At 39.4% G+C, this 19,334-nt stretch overlaps 1 protein-coding gene across 3 annotated transcripts in view; it reads right to left on the reverse strand.

Moving 5' to 3' along the window:
* Positions 1–19,334, reverse strand: part of KDM5B (lysine demethylase 5B) — an 84,994-nt gene that overhangs the window by 14,852 nt on the left and 50,808 nt on the right. For all 3 annotated transcript variants that reach the window (XM_047704578.1, XM_047704576.1, XM_047704579.1), the window contains exons 13-20: positions 18,444–18,563; positions 17,216–17,410; positions 13,591–13,772; positions 13,314–13,438; positions 4,791–4,941; positions 4,522–4,636; positions 3,518–3,873; positions 2,293–2,431 (exon numbers count right to left, since the gene is read on the reverse strand). In XM_047704578.1, the coding sequence (XP_047560534.1) occupies positions 2,293–2,431; positions 3,518–3,873; positions 4,522–4,636; positions 4,791–4,941; positions 13,314–13,438; positions 13,591–13,772; positions 17,216–17,410; positions 18,444–18,563 (1,383 nt within the window). The remainder of the gene's footprint in view (positions 1–2,292; positions 2,432–3,517; positions 3,874–4,521; positions 4,637–4,790; positions 4,942–13,313; positions 13,439–13,590; positions 13,773–17,215; positions 17,411–18,443; positions 18,564–19,334) is intronic.

Here is a 19,334-nt window from a genome sequence, read left to right on the forward strand (position 1 = left end):
AGCAGGCTCCCCGATGAGCAAGGAGCCCAATGTGGGACTCGATCCCAGGACGCCGGGATCAAGCCCCTCATTGCATCGGGTTCTCTGCTCAGTGGGGAGCCTGTTTCCCCCGCTCTCTCTGCCTGCCTCTCTGCCTGCTATCAAATTAATAAGTAAAATCTAAATAAATAAATAAAATAAATAAATAAATGGAGTGCTTCCTATGTGTAGAGTACAGACTAACATTGTAAAGTACACAACCCACTAGGTACGAAGAGGCTCCATACTGTTCATCACGTCCCTCCGTTAGTCCTTAAGCACATAGTACAAGTAAAGGCCAGGCTGTTATTTTAGGAATGGAGCAAGACTTGCTTTTTGTCCTTGTGGGCGCTATGGAAAACACAGTTACTAAGTAGTATATAGTACGTCCTCCTCCTGATTCCACGTGCTCATCTCTCCTTACTGCAATGACCTCACCCTGCCTTTCTGGTTGCCACCAACTCTAAGTAAAAAGGGGGACCGCGACTAAACCTAATCAACAATATCTCCATCATTAACAAGAGCTTGCATCTAAAACTCCCATTAAGAAAGTGTATGTACACAGTACATAAATTTTTTTCCTTTGGCTAGCTGGGGTCACCCCTTAATTAGGTAATAATATCTATCAAACAATAATGTGTTCTCTCTTCCCTTTCAACTAGAATAGATGACCAGATGTTTTGTTGCAAACAACTGGCTAAAACTGTCTGATTTGGCATTTCTTGTTAGCAAAATTTATCAATTAGCACTACTTAAAATTAGACAAATATTCAGAAAACCAGGTAGTATTTTTTATTTTTAGAATCCAATGGCTTCAACAAAACAGAACTCGAGACTCAGAATGAGATAAAATTTTAAAAACCTAGCCTATTGAAGAATTCAAAGATCTTTTTTCCTCAATATGTCTGTAAGACTGACCTACGACAATTACAAAGACAAAAGCAAGACACTATCCACCAACCACTTTTCAAATGAAGCAATCCAACTGCAACTGGGTAAATCACAGAATGCATTTTGTCTGTACCTTAAAAATGCTACAAGTGAATTTAACGCTTTTCTAAAATATAGGCAAGTCATTTAAGTATGACATCTAGCACGTACACTTAGCGCTAATTACTTTGGAACTTGTTAAGTTTCATTTCTTTTGTGGGGTGGGGAGGCACTGTTTTTTTTTTTAAGATTTTATTTGACAGACAGAGATCACAAGTAGGCAGAGGGGCAGGCGGAGAGAGAGAAAGGGAAGCAGGCCCCCTGCTGAGCAGAGGGCTCAATCCCAGGACCCTGAGATCATGACCCAAGCCGAAGGCAGAGGCTTTAACCCACTGAGCCACCCAGGCACCCCGGCACTGTTCTAGTGAGGGGTCACTAGACTAGTAGTCTAGTCACTACTTAATGAGGGGTACTGGGGTGGCTCAGTTGGTTAAATGACTGCCTTCGGCTCTGGTCATGATCCTGGAGTCCCCAGGATCGAGTCCTGCCATCAGGCTCCTTACTGAGCAGGGAGTCTGCTTCTCCCTCTGACCCCCCCCCTCTTCTCATGCCCCCGTCTCATGTGCTCTCTCATCTGCTCTCTCATGCACTCCCCAGTCTCTCATTCTCTCACTCACAAATAAAATCTTAAAAAGAAAAAAAGTCACTACTTGGTGAAAAATTCCGGGCCCTGTGGCTTACTTTCGCCTTGTAATCATATAACCAGACTCACTAAATCTGTTACTCTTGTCTGTACTCTAAGTTGTTAACAAGCCAACTAGAGACAACTGTACTCAAAGATCAGAAACTACCTTTCTCCCACTTCCATTTTTAGCTTTTTCTTTGAAACTTAACCAAGTACTTAAGTTTGTTAAGAAGATCCCAAGCTCCCAGAAAAAGTTGGTTGAATTACCTAAACTTTAAATATTTAAGCCAACTGGTCAGGACAACAGGTGGGTAAGTAGGTCTATGTAAGGCTGAATAGAAAAAATTATTAATCTGGCCAACTGAAAACAATCTGTATGGTGAGATTCAACAGTACCTTTTAAAATTTTTTAATTATTACTCTTCATAGATGCACCTATACATGCAAGACCTTTTTTCCTTTTTTTTTAAATTTGACGGAGTGAGAAAAAAGCATAAGCAGGGGATGTGGCAGGCAGAGGGAGAAGCAGACTCTCTGCTGAGCAGGGAGCCTAATGTGGGGCTCGATCCTAGAACCCTGGGATCATGACATGAGCCAAAGGCAGACACTCTACCACTGAGCCACCTAGGCACCCCAAGACATTTTTTTCTTACACCAACCTGCAGGGCCTCCACATCCTGAAGCCAGTCCCTGGCTCTCTGCACTGAGTCTTTGAGAGCTGCACCATTTGGCAGATATGCAGGGATCTCCTCAATCTCCTTAACTGCCGTAGTAAGGCTGCTCAATGAATGCCGAGGTCTAAAATATGAAATGTAAGAACTATTTAACATTTTATATTGTGGTTCATTTTTTCTTTCTTTTTTTTTTTTTTTTGGTGGTTCTTTTTTCTTAAGGTTTACAAAAGAAACTAAAAAAGCCATTTCAAAAGAAATTCAGGATAGCAAAGAATTTTTTTTAAGTGTCAGTAACTACTAGATATCCAACTAACGAGTTTCAAAAGTCTGCATAAAACTTTAGAGCATCAGAGACAAAGGAAATAACCAATGTAAAGCATTTAAGTTCTACCTATTCCTGAATTTATGCTGCTATAACCACAAACTTTTCATTGCAGAAGGTAACTTAAAGATAATTTACTGTATTGAATTACATACACTGTTAAGATTCATACAGTTTCACTAAGGAAATTTAAATTCTCTAGGTTATCAACATACCAAAAGCATAGTATCAAAAAATGTGCTCTCTACTCAAAGACCACTATTTTAGGATTAGAGAAGATGTCTGTAACCATGCATTTTTTTGGTACTTTATGTCATCAATTGGACCAGTGAAGATCTGTCAGAAAGCAAAACTAGGGAGGGCCTAATCTTTCTCTCAGATGGTTTACCTGAGTCTAATCAAATCTCTCTAACACAGGTAAGATGTTCCGTGTTACTACCCAACAGCAAAAAAGTACATTCCTACTCCTGTTGGGAATTACTGGCACTACCTTCATTTTACAGAACAGTGCCAGCAAGTAAATGTCTTCAACTCAAACATTTCAAGACTCCTTGGGAACTTACTAGCTGTGGGTTTAAACAGTTTGCTACTTATTTGTAAAATTTTTTCTTCTCTTGAAGATGGATGGTATCATTGGGGTCCAAAGAAATTTCAAACAACTCTAGGAAAGGCAATTCCCCTTTGAACCATTCATTTCACAATCAGGAAAGTAAGAAAAAAATTAATATTCTTTTAGTCGCGTTCCAAAGCACCCCAAACATCTCAGATATTTCTACATGTATTCTATACCTATATCTGCAGCTCCTGAACACTGGTGTGTCTACTGCTCTACGATGGGACATATTACCCAATCTTCCCCAAAAGAAAGAGGTGGGTTTGCTTTTTTACCTGGCCTTGAGAAGACTCTTGGCTTTGTCATCCCAGTGCTCTGACACTGTGAGCAGTTCCTGAAGCCGGGCCATTGCTTTCTCCACTGCTGAATATGGGGCCAGACCCACCCCTAGGTCTATGAGACGTCTCATATCATCTAATGTAAGGGAGCTGGGGTCTAGGCAAGCTTGCTGCACCTCTTCTAGCCAACGGGCCTGCTCCAGACGGATACGCATCTCAGCAAGCTGTGGAAGTTCAACGTCGAATTCAAAGCTGACGTCCAGCAAGTCTTGCAGCTCTGCAGCACTGGGCATTTCCTCAGAGAGCAATTTCTGGCTGTGCTGTTGGAAATCTTCTACACGATTCAAGAGATCCTAAAAAAACACAGGTTGTTTTATCAAAATAGCAATTTGAGTAACTGGATTCTTTCGTACTTAGAATCTTCAAATCATATTAAATGGACTCTTCCATCTCATAGGATTTTAGCAATAGTACTGGTAAATGAGAGAATATGTAAGTCAAATGACGATCGAAAGAACGGACTATAATAGCCCTCTTACCTACTGCAAAGAGGAGCAGATGGTTACTTTTAAGGTAAAAATTTCCAACTTTACCTCTCCTTTGTAGGCCTGTTATAATCTCTTTATACACACACACAAAACACTCAGCAGGTTATTAAAAACATCTGCAAAACAGGGTGCCTGGGTGGCTCAGTTGGTTGAGCAACTGCCTTCAGCTCAGGTCATGATCCCTTGGCCCCAGGATCGAGCCCCACAGCCCCAAGATCTAGTACCGCACCTGGCTCCCTGATCAGCAGGGAGTCTGCTTTTCTCTCTGACCCTCCCCACCCTCTCGTGCTCTCTCACTCTCTCTCTCAAATAAATAAAATCTTAAAAAACAAAAATAAAACCTGCAAATAAATGTACAAATTAACCACCCAAGATGACTTAATCATGTCAGTTGAAATGATTTACAAAACAGAGGATGACCAAAGTACTTCCCCACACATCTCTAAGAGTTACCTTTAGCAAAGGTGTTTGACTGAGGACACATGGAAGCGCATACAGCTGTGTCACAAACTGTCGGAGCTCATTCACTGTCAACTGATTTTGGGATTTTCCACCACCAGATCGGTATCTATAAAGACAAAGGCCCAAGAAGCCATGAGAACATGATACATTCATCATTCTCAGATTCAGTGTCACAGGAATACAGGATGAAAGGAAAAACTAGTTACAATAGGTTTCCAAGTTTAGTCACAAAAGAGTCCAAACTCAAGCAAAGTAAATACCTAGTCTGTCTTTTGCCATTAAGCAGCTGCTGTGCGACAGAGGCACACTTCTCTGCATCCTGCGTGACTAAGCGAAGGTGGCGCAAAAGATCGTTGTCTGGGAATTTCTTCATTTCAGATTCTTCAATTAAAGCCTTAAAGCTGACAAGACCTAGGAATAAAGAAAAGGTCATTTTTTATCTGAGATCATTATTGTTTATTATGAGTGATATGAAATACAGGAGGAGAGTTTGTCATTTAATTTTTATTTTTTTGCTAAGGGTGGAGTGTTTTTATTATTTTTAAGTTTTATTTATTTATTTATTTAAATTGTTCCCCGACACTATTAATTTTATATGTTTTTTATAAACATATAATGTATTATTAGCCCCAGGGGTAGAGGTCTGTGAATCGCCAGGTTTACACACTTCACAGCACTCACCATAGCATATACCCTCCTCAATGTCCATAACACCATCACCCTCTCCCTACCCCCCTCCCCCTGACTCCCCTCAGTTTGTTTTGTGACATAAAGAGTCTCTTATGGTTTGTCTCCCTCCTGATCCCATCTTGTTTCACTTATTCTTTTCCTACCCCTCGAACCCCCAACGTTGCATCTCCACTTCCTCATATCGGGAAGATCATGTGATAGTTGTCTTTCTCTGAATGACTTACTTCACTCAGCATAATACCCTCAAGTTCCATCCACGTCATCGCCAATAGCAAGATTTCATTTCTTTTGATGGCTGCATAGTATTCCATCGTGTATATATACCACCTCTTCTTTATCCATTCATCTGTGGATGGACATCTAGGTTCTTTCCACAGTTTGGCTATTGGGGACATTGCTGCTATAAACATTTGGGTGCAAGTGCCCCTTCGGACCACTACATTTGTATTTTTAGGGTAAATACCCAGTAGTGCAATTGCTTGGTTGTGAGGTAGCTCTATTTTCAACTTTTTGAGGAACCTCCATGCTGTTTTCCAGAGTGGTTGCACCAGCTTGCATTCCCACCAACAGTGTAGGAGGGTTTTCCTTTCTCCGCATCCTCACCAGCATCTGTCATTTCCTGACTTGTTAATTTTAGCCATTCTGACCGGTGTGAGGTGGTATCTCACTGTGGTTTTGATTTCTATTTCCCTGATGCCGAGTGATGTGGAGCACTTTTCCATGTGTCTGTTGGCCATCTGGATGTCTTCTTTGCAGAAATGTCTGTTCATGTCCTCTGCCCATTTCTTGGATTATTTGTTCTTTGGGTGTTGAGTTTGATAAGCTCTTTATAGATTTTGGATACAAGCCCTTTATCTGATATGTCATTTGCAAATATCTTCTCCCATTCTGCCAACTGTCTTTTGGTTTTGTTAACTGTTTCCTTTGCCGTGCAAAAGCTTTTAACCTTGATGAAGTCCCAATGGTTCATTTTTGCCCTTGCTTCCCTTGTCTTTGGCGATGTTCCTAGGAAAAAGTTGCTGCGGCTGAGGTTGAAGAGGTTGGTGCCTGTGTTCTCAAGGATTTTGATGGATTCCTTTCTCACATTGAGGTCCTTCATCCATTTTGAGTCTATTTCCGTGTGTGGTGTAAGGAAAGGGCCCAATTTCATTTTTCTGCATGTGGCTGTCCAATTTTCCCAACACCATTTGTTGAAGAGGCTGTTTTCCATTGGGCATTCTTTCCTGCTCTGTCGAAGATTAGTTGACCATTGAGTTGAGGGTCTATTTCTGGGTTCTCTATTCTGTTCCATTGATCTATATGTCTGTTTTTGTGCCAGTACCATACTGTCTTGATGATGACAGCTTTGTAATAGAGCTTGAAGTCCGCAATTGTGATGCAAACAACACTGGCTTTCTTTTTCAATATTCCTTTGGCTATTTGAGGTCTTTTCTGGTTCAATATAAATTTTAGGATTATTTGTTCCATTTCTTTGAAAATAAAAAGGGATTTTGATAGGGATTGCATTAAATGTGTAGATTGCTTTAGGTAGCATAGACATTTTCACAATATTTGTTCTTCCAATCCATGAGCATGGAACATTTTTCCATTTCTTTGTGTCTTCCTCAATTTCGTTCATGAGTACTTTATAGTTTTCTGAGTACAGATTCTTTGCCTCTTTGGTTAGGTTTATTCCTAGGTATCTTATGGTTTTGGGTGCAATTGTAAATGGGATTGATTCCTTAATTTCTCTTTCTCCTGTCTTGTTGGTGTAAAGAAATGCAACTGATTTCTGTGCACTGATTTTATATCCTGACACTTTACTGAACTCCTGTACAAGATCTAGCAGATTTGGAGTGGAATCTTTTGGGTTTTCCACATATAGTATCATATCATCTGCAAAGAGTGATAGTTTGACTCCCTTCTTTGCCAATCTAGATGCCTTTTTGTTGTCTGATTGCTGAGGCTCGGACTTCTAGTACTATGTTGAATAGCAGTGGTGATAATGGACATCCCTGCCGTGTTCCTGACCTTAGCGGAAAAACTCTGTTTTTCTCCATTGAGAATGATGTTTGCGGTGGGTTTTTCGTAGATGGCTTTGATAATATTGAGGTATGTGCCCTCTATCCCTAAACTTTGAAGAGTTTTGATCAGGAAGGGATGCTGTGCTTTGTCAAATGCTTTTTCAGCATCTATTGAGAGTATCATATGGTTCTTGTTCTTTCGGTTATTAATGTACTGTATCACATTGATTGATTTGCAGATGTAGAACCAACCTTGTAGCCCTGGAATAAATCCCACTTGGTTGTGGTGAATAATCCTTTTAATGTACTGTTGGATCCTCTTGGCTAATATTTTGGTGAGAATTTTTGCATCTGTGTTTATCAAGGATATTGGTCTGTAATTCTCTTTTTTGAGGGAATCCTTGTCTGGTTTTGGGATCAAGGTGATGGTGGGCTCATAAAATGAGTTTGGGAGTTTTCCTTCCATTTCTATTTTTTGGAACAGTTTCAGGAGAATAGGAATTAATTCTTCTTTAAATGTTTGCTAGAATTCCCCTGGGAAGCCATCTGGCCCTTGGCTTTTGTTTGTTTAGAGATTTTTGATGACTGTTTCAATCTTACTGGTTATGGGTCTGTTTAGGTTTTCTATTTCTTCCTGGTTCAATTGTGGTAGTTCATATATCTCTAGGAATGCATCCATTTCTTCCAGATTGTCAAATTTGTTGGCGTAGAGTTGCTCATAGTATGTTCTTATAATTGTTTGTATTTCTTTGGTGTTGGTTGTGATCTCTCCACTTTCATTCATGATTTTATTTATTTGGGTCCTTTCTCTTTTCTTTTTGATAAGTCTGGCCAGGGGTTTATCAATCTTATTAATTCTTTCAAAGAACCAGCTTCTAGTTTCGTTGATTTGTTCTATTGGTTTTTTTGGTTTCTATTTCACTGATTTCTGCTCTGATCTTCATGATTTCTCTTCTCCTACTGGGTTTAGGCTTTCTTTGTTTTTCTTTCTCCAGCTCCTTTAGGTGTAAGGTTAAGTTGTGTATTTGAGACCTTTCTTGTTTCTTGAGAAAGGCTTGTACCGCTATATATTTTCCTGTCAGGACTGCCTTTGCTGTGTCCCACAGATTTTGAACTGTTGTGTTTTCATTATCATTTGTTTCCATGATTTTTTTCTATTCTTCTTTCATTTCCTGGTTGGCCCATTCATTCTTTAGAAGGATGCTGTTTAGTCTCCATGTATTTGGTTCTTTCCAAATTTCCTCTTGTGTTTGAGTTCTAGCTTCACAGCATTGGGGTCTGAAAATATGCAGGGAATGATCCCAATCTTTTGATACCAGTTGAGACCTGATTTATTACCCAGGATGTGATCTATTCTGGAGAATGTTCCATGTGCACTAGAGAAGAATGTGTATTCTGTTGCTTTGGGATGGGATGTTCTGAATATATCTGTGATGTCCATCTGGTCCAGTGTGTCATTTAAGGCCTTTATTTCCTTGTTGGATCTTTTGCTTGGATGATCTGTCCATTTCAGTGAGGGTTGTATTAAAGACCCCTACTATTATTGTATTATTGTCAATGTGTTTCTTTGATTTTGTTATTAATTGGTTTATATAGTTGGCTGCTCCCATCTTAGGGGCATAGATATTTAAAATTGTTAGATCTTCTTGTTGGACACACCCTTTGAGTATGATATAGTGTCCTTCCTCATCTCTTATTACAGTCTTTGGCTTAAAATCCAATTGATCTGATATAAGGATTGCCACCCCAGCTTTCTTTTGATGTCCATTAGCATGGTAAATTGTTTTCCACCCCTCACTTTATATATGGAGGTGTCTTTGGGTCTAAAATGAGTTTCTTGTAGGCAACATATTGATGGGTTTTGTTTTTTTAACCATTCTGATACCCTGTGTCTTTTGATTGGGGCATTTAGCCCATTTACATTCAGGGTAACTATTGAGAGATATGAATTTAGTGCCATTATATTGCCTATAAGGTGACTGTTACTGTATATTGTCTCTGTTCCTTTCTGATCTACTACTTTTAGGGTCTCTCTTTGCTTAGAGGACCCTTTCAATATTTCCTGTAGAGCTGGTTTGGTGTTTGCAAATTCTTTCAGTTTTTGTTTGTCCTGGAAGTTTTTTCTCTCTCCTTCTATTTTCAATGATAGCCTAGCTGGATATTGTATTCTTGGCTTTATGTTTTTCTCATTTAGTGCACCGAATATATCATGCCAGTTCTTTCTGGCCTGCCAGGTCTCTGTGGATAAGTCCGCTGCCAATCTAATATTTTTACCATTGTATGTTACAGACTTCTTGTCCCAGGCTGCTTTCAGGATTTTCTCTTTGTCACTAAGACTTGTAAATTTTACTATTAGATGACAGGGTGTGGACCTATTCTTACTGATTTTGAGGGGGGTTCTCCGCACCTTTTGGATTTTGATGCTTGTTCCCTTTGCCATATTGGGCAAATTCTCTACAATAATTCTCTCCAATGTAACTTCTGCTCCCCTCTCTTTCTTCTTCTTCTGGAATCCCAATTATTCTAATGTTGTTTCATCTTATGGTATCAATTCTCTCTCGAATTCTCCCCTCGTGGTCCAATAGTTGTTTGTCTCTCTTTTGCTCAGCTTCTTTATTCTCTGTCATTTGGTCTTCTGTATCACTGATTCTTTCTTCTGCCTCATTTATCCTAGCAGTAAGAGCCTCCATTTTTTATTGCACCTCATTAATAGCTTTTTAAATTTCAACTTGGTTAGATTTTAGTTATTTCTCCAGAAAGGGTTTTTATTTCTCCAGACAGGGTTTCTATAATATCTTCCATGCCTTTTTCGAGCCCGGCTAGAACCTTGAGAATTGTCATTCTGAACTCCAGACCTGACATATTACCAATGTCCATATTGATTAGGTCCCTAGCCTTCAGTACTGCCTCTTGTTTTTTTGTGGTTTTTCCGCCTTGTCATTTTGTCCAGATAAGAATATATATGAAGGAGCAAATAAAATACTAAAAGGGTGGCAAAGACCCCAGGAAAATGTGCTTTAACCAAATCAGAAGAGACCCCAAATTGTGGGGGGAGAGAAAGGGGGTAAAAAGTTATTCACGGGAAAAAAAAATTAAAAAAAGAAAACAAATAAAGAAAAAATATAAAAAAGAAAAAAGTATATATATATATTAGACTGGTGACTAGAACAGGGTCACCCACTTAATTTTGGGAGTATTTTGGTCTCTTAGAAGAAACTACCTCCCAAAATTTTAAAGAATGAAAACCATATATAAGGGTAAACACAATGAAGCAATGGAATAGGACTATAAAGATGAAAAAAATTTTTTTTAATTTCTAAAAAGGGAGTTATAAGGTAAGTTGGTTGGGAGAATAAAGAAAAAGGAAGTGGAGAGAATTTGCTCGGGCTGGAGACTAGAATAAGCCTGGTGCTAGATTTAGGGTGTATTTTGATCTATTAGAAGAAGTTGTACCCCAAATTTTTTAGAAGAAAAAATCCTATGTGTATACAAAAAATAAAGTTAGATACAATGAAGGATAAAATATGACTATAATAATGAAGGTTTAAAAAAAATTTTTTTTTAAAGATTTTATTTATTTATTTGACAGACAGAGATCACAAGTAGGCAGAGAGGCAGGCAGAGAGAGAGGAAGGGAAGCAGGCTCCCTGCTGAGCAGAGAGCCCGATGCGGGACTCGATCCCAGGACCCTGAGATCATGACCTGAGCCGAAGGCAGCAGCTTAACCCACTGAGCCACCCAGGCGCCCTAAAAAATTTTTTTTTAATGAAAGGTATTGTTAAGATAAACTAGTTAAAAAAACATTGAAAGAGGAAAGGATAAAAGTTAAAAAAAAAATTAGCAGAAGAGAAAAAATATTAAAAAAAATTAATTAACTTTGCAAGACTAAAGATTCATGGGGAGAAAGCCATGAATTCCATGCTTTGCTTTCTCCTCCTCTGGAATTCCGCTGTTCTCCTTAGCAAGTGAACTTGGTCTTGGCTGGATTTCTTGTTGATCTTCTAGGGGAGGGGTCTGTTGTAGTGATTCTCAAGTGTCTTTGCCAGAGGCGGAATTGCACCACCGTTACCAGGGGCCAGGCTAAGTAATCTGCTCGGGTTCACTTTCAGGAGCTTTTATTCCCTGAATGCTTTCCATAGAGTTCCGGAGGACGGGAATGAAAATGGCACCTCCCAATCTCCGGCCTGGAGGAGCCGAGAGCTCGGGGCCCCATTCCTCAGTGTGCCCTCAGAGAAAAGCGCTCAATCGCTCCCGTCTCCCTGGCTGCCGGCCACACTCTGAGCTCACCCAGGTGTGACCAAGTGTCTTTGTCTCTGGCACACAGCTCCACCTGGAGTCTCAGAACCCCTAAGATTCCTGAGCTCTTCCGGGGGGAGGTCTTCTGGGATCTTGTGGGGTTCCCACTCACAGAGTAGTGGCCTGTGCCACGGATTACGGTTCAAGGTAACCCCGAGCTGAGAGCTCACTCCTCGGCTCTGTCAGTAGCCAGCTTCCCCGCTCTAATACTTGCGAGCTCTGCGACACTCAGGCACCCCAGATCCTTCTGTGACCCCGCGGGACCTGGGGCCACGTTGTCCCCACGTGGGCTTCACCCCAGTTTAACCTCTGGAGCAATGTCCCTCAGTGGAGCAGACTTTTAAAAGTCCTGATTTTGTGCTCCCTTATTCCGCTGCTTGCCGAGAACCGGGCCCTCCCCCTGCGGTCTATCTTCCCGTTGCTTTAGATTCACTTCTCCATGGGTCCTACCTTTCAGAAAGTGGTCAATTTTCTATTTCTAGAATTGCTGCTCTTCTTCTTTTCAATCTCCTGTTGGATTTGTAGGTTTTCGCAATGGATTGATAAGCTATATAGCTGATCTCCTGCTGCCTGATGTCATCTCAGCCGGCTACTTCGCCATCTTGACTCCTCCCCCCAAAGACCTATTTATTTACTTTTAAGTAATTTCTGTATCCAATATGGGAATCGAACTCATGTCCCTAAGATCAAGAGCTGCATGGTCTTCTGAGCCAGCCAGGAGCACCTTTAGAGTGTTTTAAACAAGTGCCTAGAGTTGCTCTTCAATGTGCAAATGTTTCAGAGATGGAAGACAATGGACTTGTCAAAACAAGGCAAATGTAGATTTCCCATTGCTGCATGACCAGTCCTTTCTCCTACACTCTGTAAGTGATGGGAAAGTCGTGACTTTCAAGGTAATAACAAGAGACAGAAACTGTGACTTTGATTAGCACTGAAAAGTGATAAACCAGAAATTCCTAATTTAATATAACACACTTCAGGACGCCTGGGTGGCTCAGTTGGTTGGTTAAACAGCTGCCTTCGGCTGGGCTCGTGAATCCAGCATCTTGGGATCAAGTCCCACATCGGGCTCCTTGCTTGGTGGGGAAGCCTGCTTCTCCCAATGATTCTGTCTGCCATTCCGCCTGCCTGTGCTCACTCTTTCGCTCTGTCGCTCTCTCTTACAAATAAATAAATAAAATCTTAAAAAAAAAAAAAAATAACACACTTCCTTTGTCTTCAGCTCTAGGTTTTTAAAATGTTTTCCTAGGGTTCCATATAAAATGTGAGATATTTTTGTTTCTGAGACAAGAGGTGTAAAAGGTTATTCTGTTTCCTAATACGGTCTTTGTTAAAAACATGATCTTATACATTAATTCATCTATCAAGATTTTCCTCTGCCAAATCTTGTGGCTTCAAACTTCGTATGCTTACACTCCATAAACCTGGCTAAAAAGGGGAACTACAGGGGCACCTGGGTGGCTCAGTGAGTTAAAGCGTCTGCATTCCACTCAGGTCATGATCTCAGGGTCCTGGGATTGAGCCCCTCATCGGGCTCTCTATTCAGTGGGGAACCTGCATCCCCCCTCTCTCTGCCTGCCTCTCTGCCTACTTGTGATCTCTCTCTCTCTCTCTGTCAAATAAATAAATAAATAAAAATCTTTTAAAAAAAATAAAAAATAATAAAAAATAAAAAGGGGAACTACACAAGGAAAAAGTCAGGTTGTTTCAAGTAATATGTTGATAACTACACTGGCTACATTAAAATCAGTCCCCATTTGTCAATCACCAAGACACACTTTGTATACTACATACTTTTCTTTTTGTTAATCTTTGCCTCCAAAGCTTCATTCACATTCAGGGCCCATTCATTGTAAGATTCTGCTCGAAGCTTCAGTGCATTCATCATGGGGTAGAGATCATCCAGAGTGTATCTATACCTGGACACAGAATAGCAGACTTAGTTTTGACAGATTTGGGTTTGGAGAAAATCATACATCTTATACTATTTCAATCCTGGAACAGAAATATCATTGAGCTTTCATTAAGGATTTAGGGTTTTCCACAGAAAAATATCATTCTCCCTACTCACCTCAGTTTATATTTGTAAGGAGGACAGGAACACAGTTCTTTTACATGATGCAGGCAAACAAGCAGGCCAGGTTTACAAGAACAGGAGATGGCAGACATGAAGCATGTGGTTTTACATTTTATACACTGACGCTCATCATCTGGCAACAGCTCGAAATCCATTCTTTCTGAATCAATTACTCCCTAGAATAAAGTGTACTTTAGAGATCTCCAAAGGAATATATAATCCACCAGCCCCCAAGACAAATACGCAATAGGTGAGTTTTAAAAATTTTTTTAAAAAGGGAGAGGGGGAGCCTCACCAAAATAGGAGTGCATGATTAAAAATGTGTGGAATACAAAGTAACAATGACCTAGCAAATATGGGCAAGGTAAACTACCTCACTTGTTTGGGAAGAATGTCTTTGTAGACAAGATAGGTCCTTAGGTTTGGCCATTTTGATCAGAGTATGAAAACAGTAATTAATAGGACTATAGACTATTGAGATTTGCTCTTTATTCTACTCCGAGCTGGCTCTATCCACAGTTTGGGTATAGATGATAAGAGCAAAAGAAATGTGTATGTTTTCTACTTCAGAGGAATTATTATACAGAATGCCAGAGTAATACTGCTAGAGAATCCATAAAAAGAACAAAACTAAATAAAAGGAAGAAGAGAAGACTATCATGAAGCAATGACTGATGAGAAGATGCTGAGTAGTCAATTAGCTTTCACAGGCAAAGTTACCTAAAGGGACAGTATTTATCTGAAATGTTAGAAATATGCACAAGACACTAAAGTCATAATAAATCATTTCCTAACTGAAACAGTATCAAGTAAAATGAGGTCTTAAACCAATAAATTTTAACTGCAGTTTGTAACACCTAGAGAGTCCTCCCTACGATATACCTTTTGTCACTGAAAGATCAAGCTTTGACCACTTTTTCTCCCTATCCGAACCTGGATCGAAATCCAACCATGAGCATGCCAGAATCTGATTAAGTCAATTTATAAACCATCAAGCTCCTTTGTCTTACTGTTTTATTCTGTATTTTAACCTTTTGATCACTTCTTGCTGATTACATGGACCAGCAAAAACAGAGGAGAGTAAAGAAACCGCTAATGAATGAATTTCGGTTTTAAACTGGAACTGATAAGGGACACCTGGGTGGCTCAGCTGGTTAAGCCTCTGCCTTCGGCTCAGGTCATGATCCCAGGTTCTGGGATTGAGTCCGGTATTGGGCTCTCTGCTCAGCAGGGAGCCCACTTCTCCCTCTCCCTCTACCTGCCGCTCCTCCCATTTGGGCTCTCTCTCTCTCTCTCTCTCTCTGACAAATAAATAAAATCTAAAAAAAAAGTAAAATAAAAAAATTAACTGGAACTAATTAAAAAGAACTACAAGATAAAAAAAATGGTTGCGATTTTTATTTAAAATGAGCTTAAGGACCAACTTTATGGATCTTAGTTAAGAACGAATGATATACAGTTCACCCAATTTTAACTTATCAATTTCCACATTTGGAAAAACTTGTAAATTCTCAAAGTTCCTCAAATGAGTTACCATTTTTGATTTAAGACATTAGTAAGGCACTTAAACCCTCTGGGCATTGCTTCCCTAATCTATAAAATATCAGAGGAAGGTGAATAAACTTGCTGTTGGTCCATAACAGGCTTCAGAGAGCCAACATTCAAGGATTCTATCTAAAAAGTCATATTTAAAAAAAAAAAAAAAATCAGTGTGACTCTATTTGTAGATTCCAAAACAATCTATTAAAAAAAAGCCAATAGGGGCGCTTGGGTGGCTCAGTGGGTTAAAGCCTCTGCCTTCGGCTCAGGTCATGATCCCAGGGTCCTGGGATCGAGCCCCACATCGGGTTCTCTGCTCAGTAGAGAGTCTGCTTCCTCCTATCTCTCTCTGCCTGCTTCTCTGCCTACTTGTGATCTCTGTCAAATAAATAAATAAAATCTTTTTAAAAAGAAAAATAAATAAATAAATAAAAATTTAAAAAGCCAATAGAACTATTATTGAGTTTAGCAAGGTTGCAGAACATAAAAAGTCAATATACAAGTCAATTACATTTATAAATGCTAGCAATAAACTGTCTGAAATAAAATTTTAAGGCATCATTTATAAAAGTACCAAAAAACATAAAGTACGTGATTTTTTAAAGATTTTATTTATTTATTTGACAGAGGAAGAGAGCTCTAGCTCAAGCAGGCAGAGCAGCAGAGGGAAAGGGAGAAGGAGAAGCAGGGCTCCCCAAAGAGCAGGGAGTCCAATGCGGGGCCTGATTCCAGGATGCTGGGATCATGACTTGAGCTGAAGGCAGTCGCTTAGCCAACTGAGCCACCGAGAAGCCCAAGTACGTGATTTTTAAACCCAAGAAAATATGTGGAAGATTCCTGTGTCGTAATCTGCAAAGTAAGAAAGAACTCAAGACTTAAATAAATGGTGGATCTACTATATCCATGAATTGGAAGACTCAACATTGTTAAAGATATCAATTCTCCCAACTATATTCATGGATTTAATGGAATCCTAATGAAACTTGTCACAGGATTTTTGGTAGAAATCAATAAGCCAATTCTCAAATTCATATGGAAAGCAAAGGAACTAAAATAGCCAAACCAATTTTTAAAATGAACAAAGCTGGAGGACTCACACTACCTAATTTCAAGACTCATTACAAAGTTACAGTGATCAAGACCATATGGTAATAGCAAGAGAATAAATGCATAGGTTAAGAAGAGTAAAACAGTCTAGCAATAGACCCACATACAGGTGAACTGATTTCATAACAAAGGTGCCAGGGCATTTCAACAGAAAAAGAATGGTATTCTCAAGAAATGGTGCTGAAACGATGAGAAAACCGTTTGTAAAAAAGGGTAATTTCAACCGCCACCTTGTACCATAAATAAAAATTACTTGAGATGGATTAGAGATTTACTTGTAAAACCTAAAACTAAAAATTCTAGATGACTAACAAGAAAAGGCCTTTGTGACTTTGGGTTAGGAAGATTTCTTAAAGACATAAAAAAAGATAAGGGTGGCTTAGTCGGTCAAGCATCTGACTCTTGATTTCAGCTCTGGTCGGCTCAGGTTGTGATCTCACGATGGTGAGATCGAGGCCCACCTCAGTGGGGAATCTGCTTGAGATTCTCTCCCTTTCCCTCTGCCCTTCCCACCCTTGCCAAAAGATCCATAAAAGAAACAACTGCTTAACTGAACTTCATCAAAATAAACTTCTGCTTTAGAAAGACAGTGCTCTGAGAATGAAAAGTTAAGCCACTGACTGGAAAAAATATTTGCAGAACACTTATCTGATAAAGGACTGGTATATAGGATGAACGGACATCTCACAACAATCCAATAAAAAAGGGGGTGGGGGGAAATATCTGAACAGTTAACCAAGGAGATAATATACAAAGAATAAATACGTATATACACGATAGGATGTTCAGTAAATCAGTGGCCATTAGAGAAAATTAAAACCACAATGAGATATTAATACACATCTATCAGAATGGGTCTTAGAGGAAAGTAGCCTAAGAAAAGACTTCTTAAAATGGTATTAACATGATTAACATGTAAGAATTTTACTAAGTTATACCCAGAGCCATGCAATAGGGATTCCAGAAACCTTACCAATTTACGGACAGTTTCTCTTAAAGCCTTCTCATCCTCAATCATAATGGCCATGTCTTTCTGAACAGTTGAAGCCACCACGACATCTAGTACATCAGCCTTGGAAGCCATCTTGCAAATCATCTCATCATGGGAAAACACACAATAGCGGTGAAGCAAGCGGTAATGCTCCACACACTGTCGGCCTAATGGCAGCTGTGTCAAAAGACAGAGGATAATATGTGACATTCATCGTTTTCCTTCCTATTTACAAAGACTTCTGACCATTATCAAATTACCGAAGATCATATTCCAGGTCATAATACATACATCAACCCTACAGCCAGACTCGACTCTAAGAGGCCTCGGGCCTTTTTAAATCTTTGCATCTCAAAGATCAAGCATATTAGATACCTTTTAATTAAAAAGCAGTTTAAAAAAGCCAACATACAGTGATACCTGGCCAGCTCGGTCAAAAGAGCATGCAACTCTTCATCGTGGGGTCGTGAGTTCCAGCCCCATGTTGGGTGCAGAGATTAATTAAAGACACTTTTAAAAAAACCCAACGTATTAACAATGTAGTTAATGTCCAGAACAATGTACAATCTAAATGGACATGTGAATTTACACATTCCCTGAAACAACTATGCTGAACTGGTGTGGTTAAACCTACTTCAGGGAAAAGGATGCTCCAAACTACATAATGGAAAATAATTTTAGATATAGGCAGTACTATTACTCAGTAAAGCACTGAAACAAGGTTATAATTCATCAGATTTAACATCACATACTTTAAACGAGATCTTTTTACGTAAATGAAAAGTATTAGTACTAATATAAAAATTCTACTTTACAACTGAAAGCAAGTGCATCATTAAAAAAAGTTATGCTGTAGATGATCTAAGGTAGTGTTATATAGTCTTAAGAGAGAACTCTTTATTATGAGTTTGCAGTAAGAGACTGAATTTTGCCCCCAGTGTAAATCAACACTCATTTATTCATCAAGCCTCACTTTTACAGCAGAAAAACTTATCAGCTGAACTGAGCAGTGTGTTGAGTTAGTAAAGGCTTGGTTTACAGTGTGGTGCCAAGTGCTTTATCCTGCTATGGATGGTAAATAATTTGTAGACCAGCCATTTGAGGAGCAACAGGTTTAAGCAACCACACCTGAAAGCTTCTTAAGTATTATATGCCATTTCTGCAGGAAAACAATACATTTGAAAAGGCGCACTACATCATGATTACATACCCAATCAACAGTACAGAAGTTAACAGCCTCAGCAAAATTAAAACCTTGATTAAAACCACTGTGGTAGGCTCTTGGAAATGTAATCACAAACTCCCCAGCACACTGATTAGTTCGGTAAACCTAGAGAGACAGAAATTGGGGATTTTTAGTGACATTCATGAAAGACAATCTGGACACAGACTATCAGATGATTCTCCAGAAAGGGAGGCTTTTTTCCAAAACAAAAGACAAAAAACAGAACAACAACAAAAAAACCCAAAAACACACCAGAACAGAATGTAACAGAAAGAATTACGGTAAAATAATCAGAGAGATACTCAATTCTGCCACAAGATGGGAGTAGTATCCCAGATTATGAGGGCTGATTAGTATCTGAAAGGAAAACATGGCTTTCACTAGGCTTTGACTACAAAAATTTAGCTACATCCAGGATTAGGACATACCTAAATATAACTACAATTAAGAATATTCTAGGGGTAGGGGCGCCTGGGGTGGCTCAGTGGGTTAAGTCTCTGCCTTTGGCTCAGGTCACGATCCCAGAGTCCTGGGATCGAGGCCGCATCAGGCTCTTTGCTCAGCAGGGACTCTGTTCCCCCCTGCAGAACCCCTCTTCTGCCTGCCTCTCTGCCTACTTGTGATCTGTGTCAAAAAAATAAATAAAATCTTAAAAAAAAAAAAAGAATATTCTATTATTATTATACCAAAATAGAATCTCCTGCCACCAATTAATGAAATTGCATTATTTTTCAAGTATATCATCCCATAAAGAGATCTTGATTTAGGCCTCACACATCTCCCTCCAACAATTTCCCTTTTCCCACCACCCACTCAAAAACCACCTGTAGTAAGGTAGCAATCTCTTGGACACGAGCCTTAGCAACGTTTTTCTGG

This window comes from Lutra lutra, chromosome 15, assembly GCF_902655055.1.
Source record: "Lutra lutra chromosome 15, mLutLut1.2, whole genome shotgun sequence".
Lineage (NCBI taxonomy): Eukaryota > Metazoa > Chordata > Mammalia > Carnivora > Mustelidae > Lutra > Lutra lutra.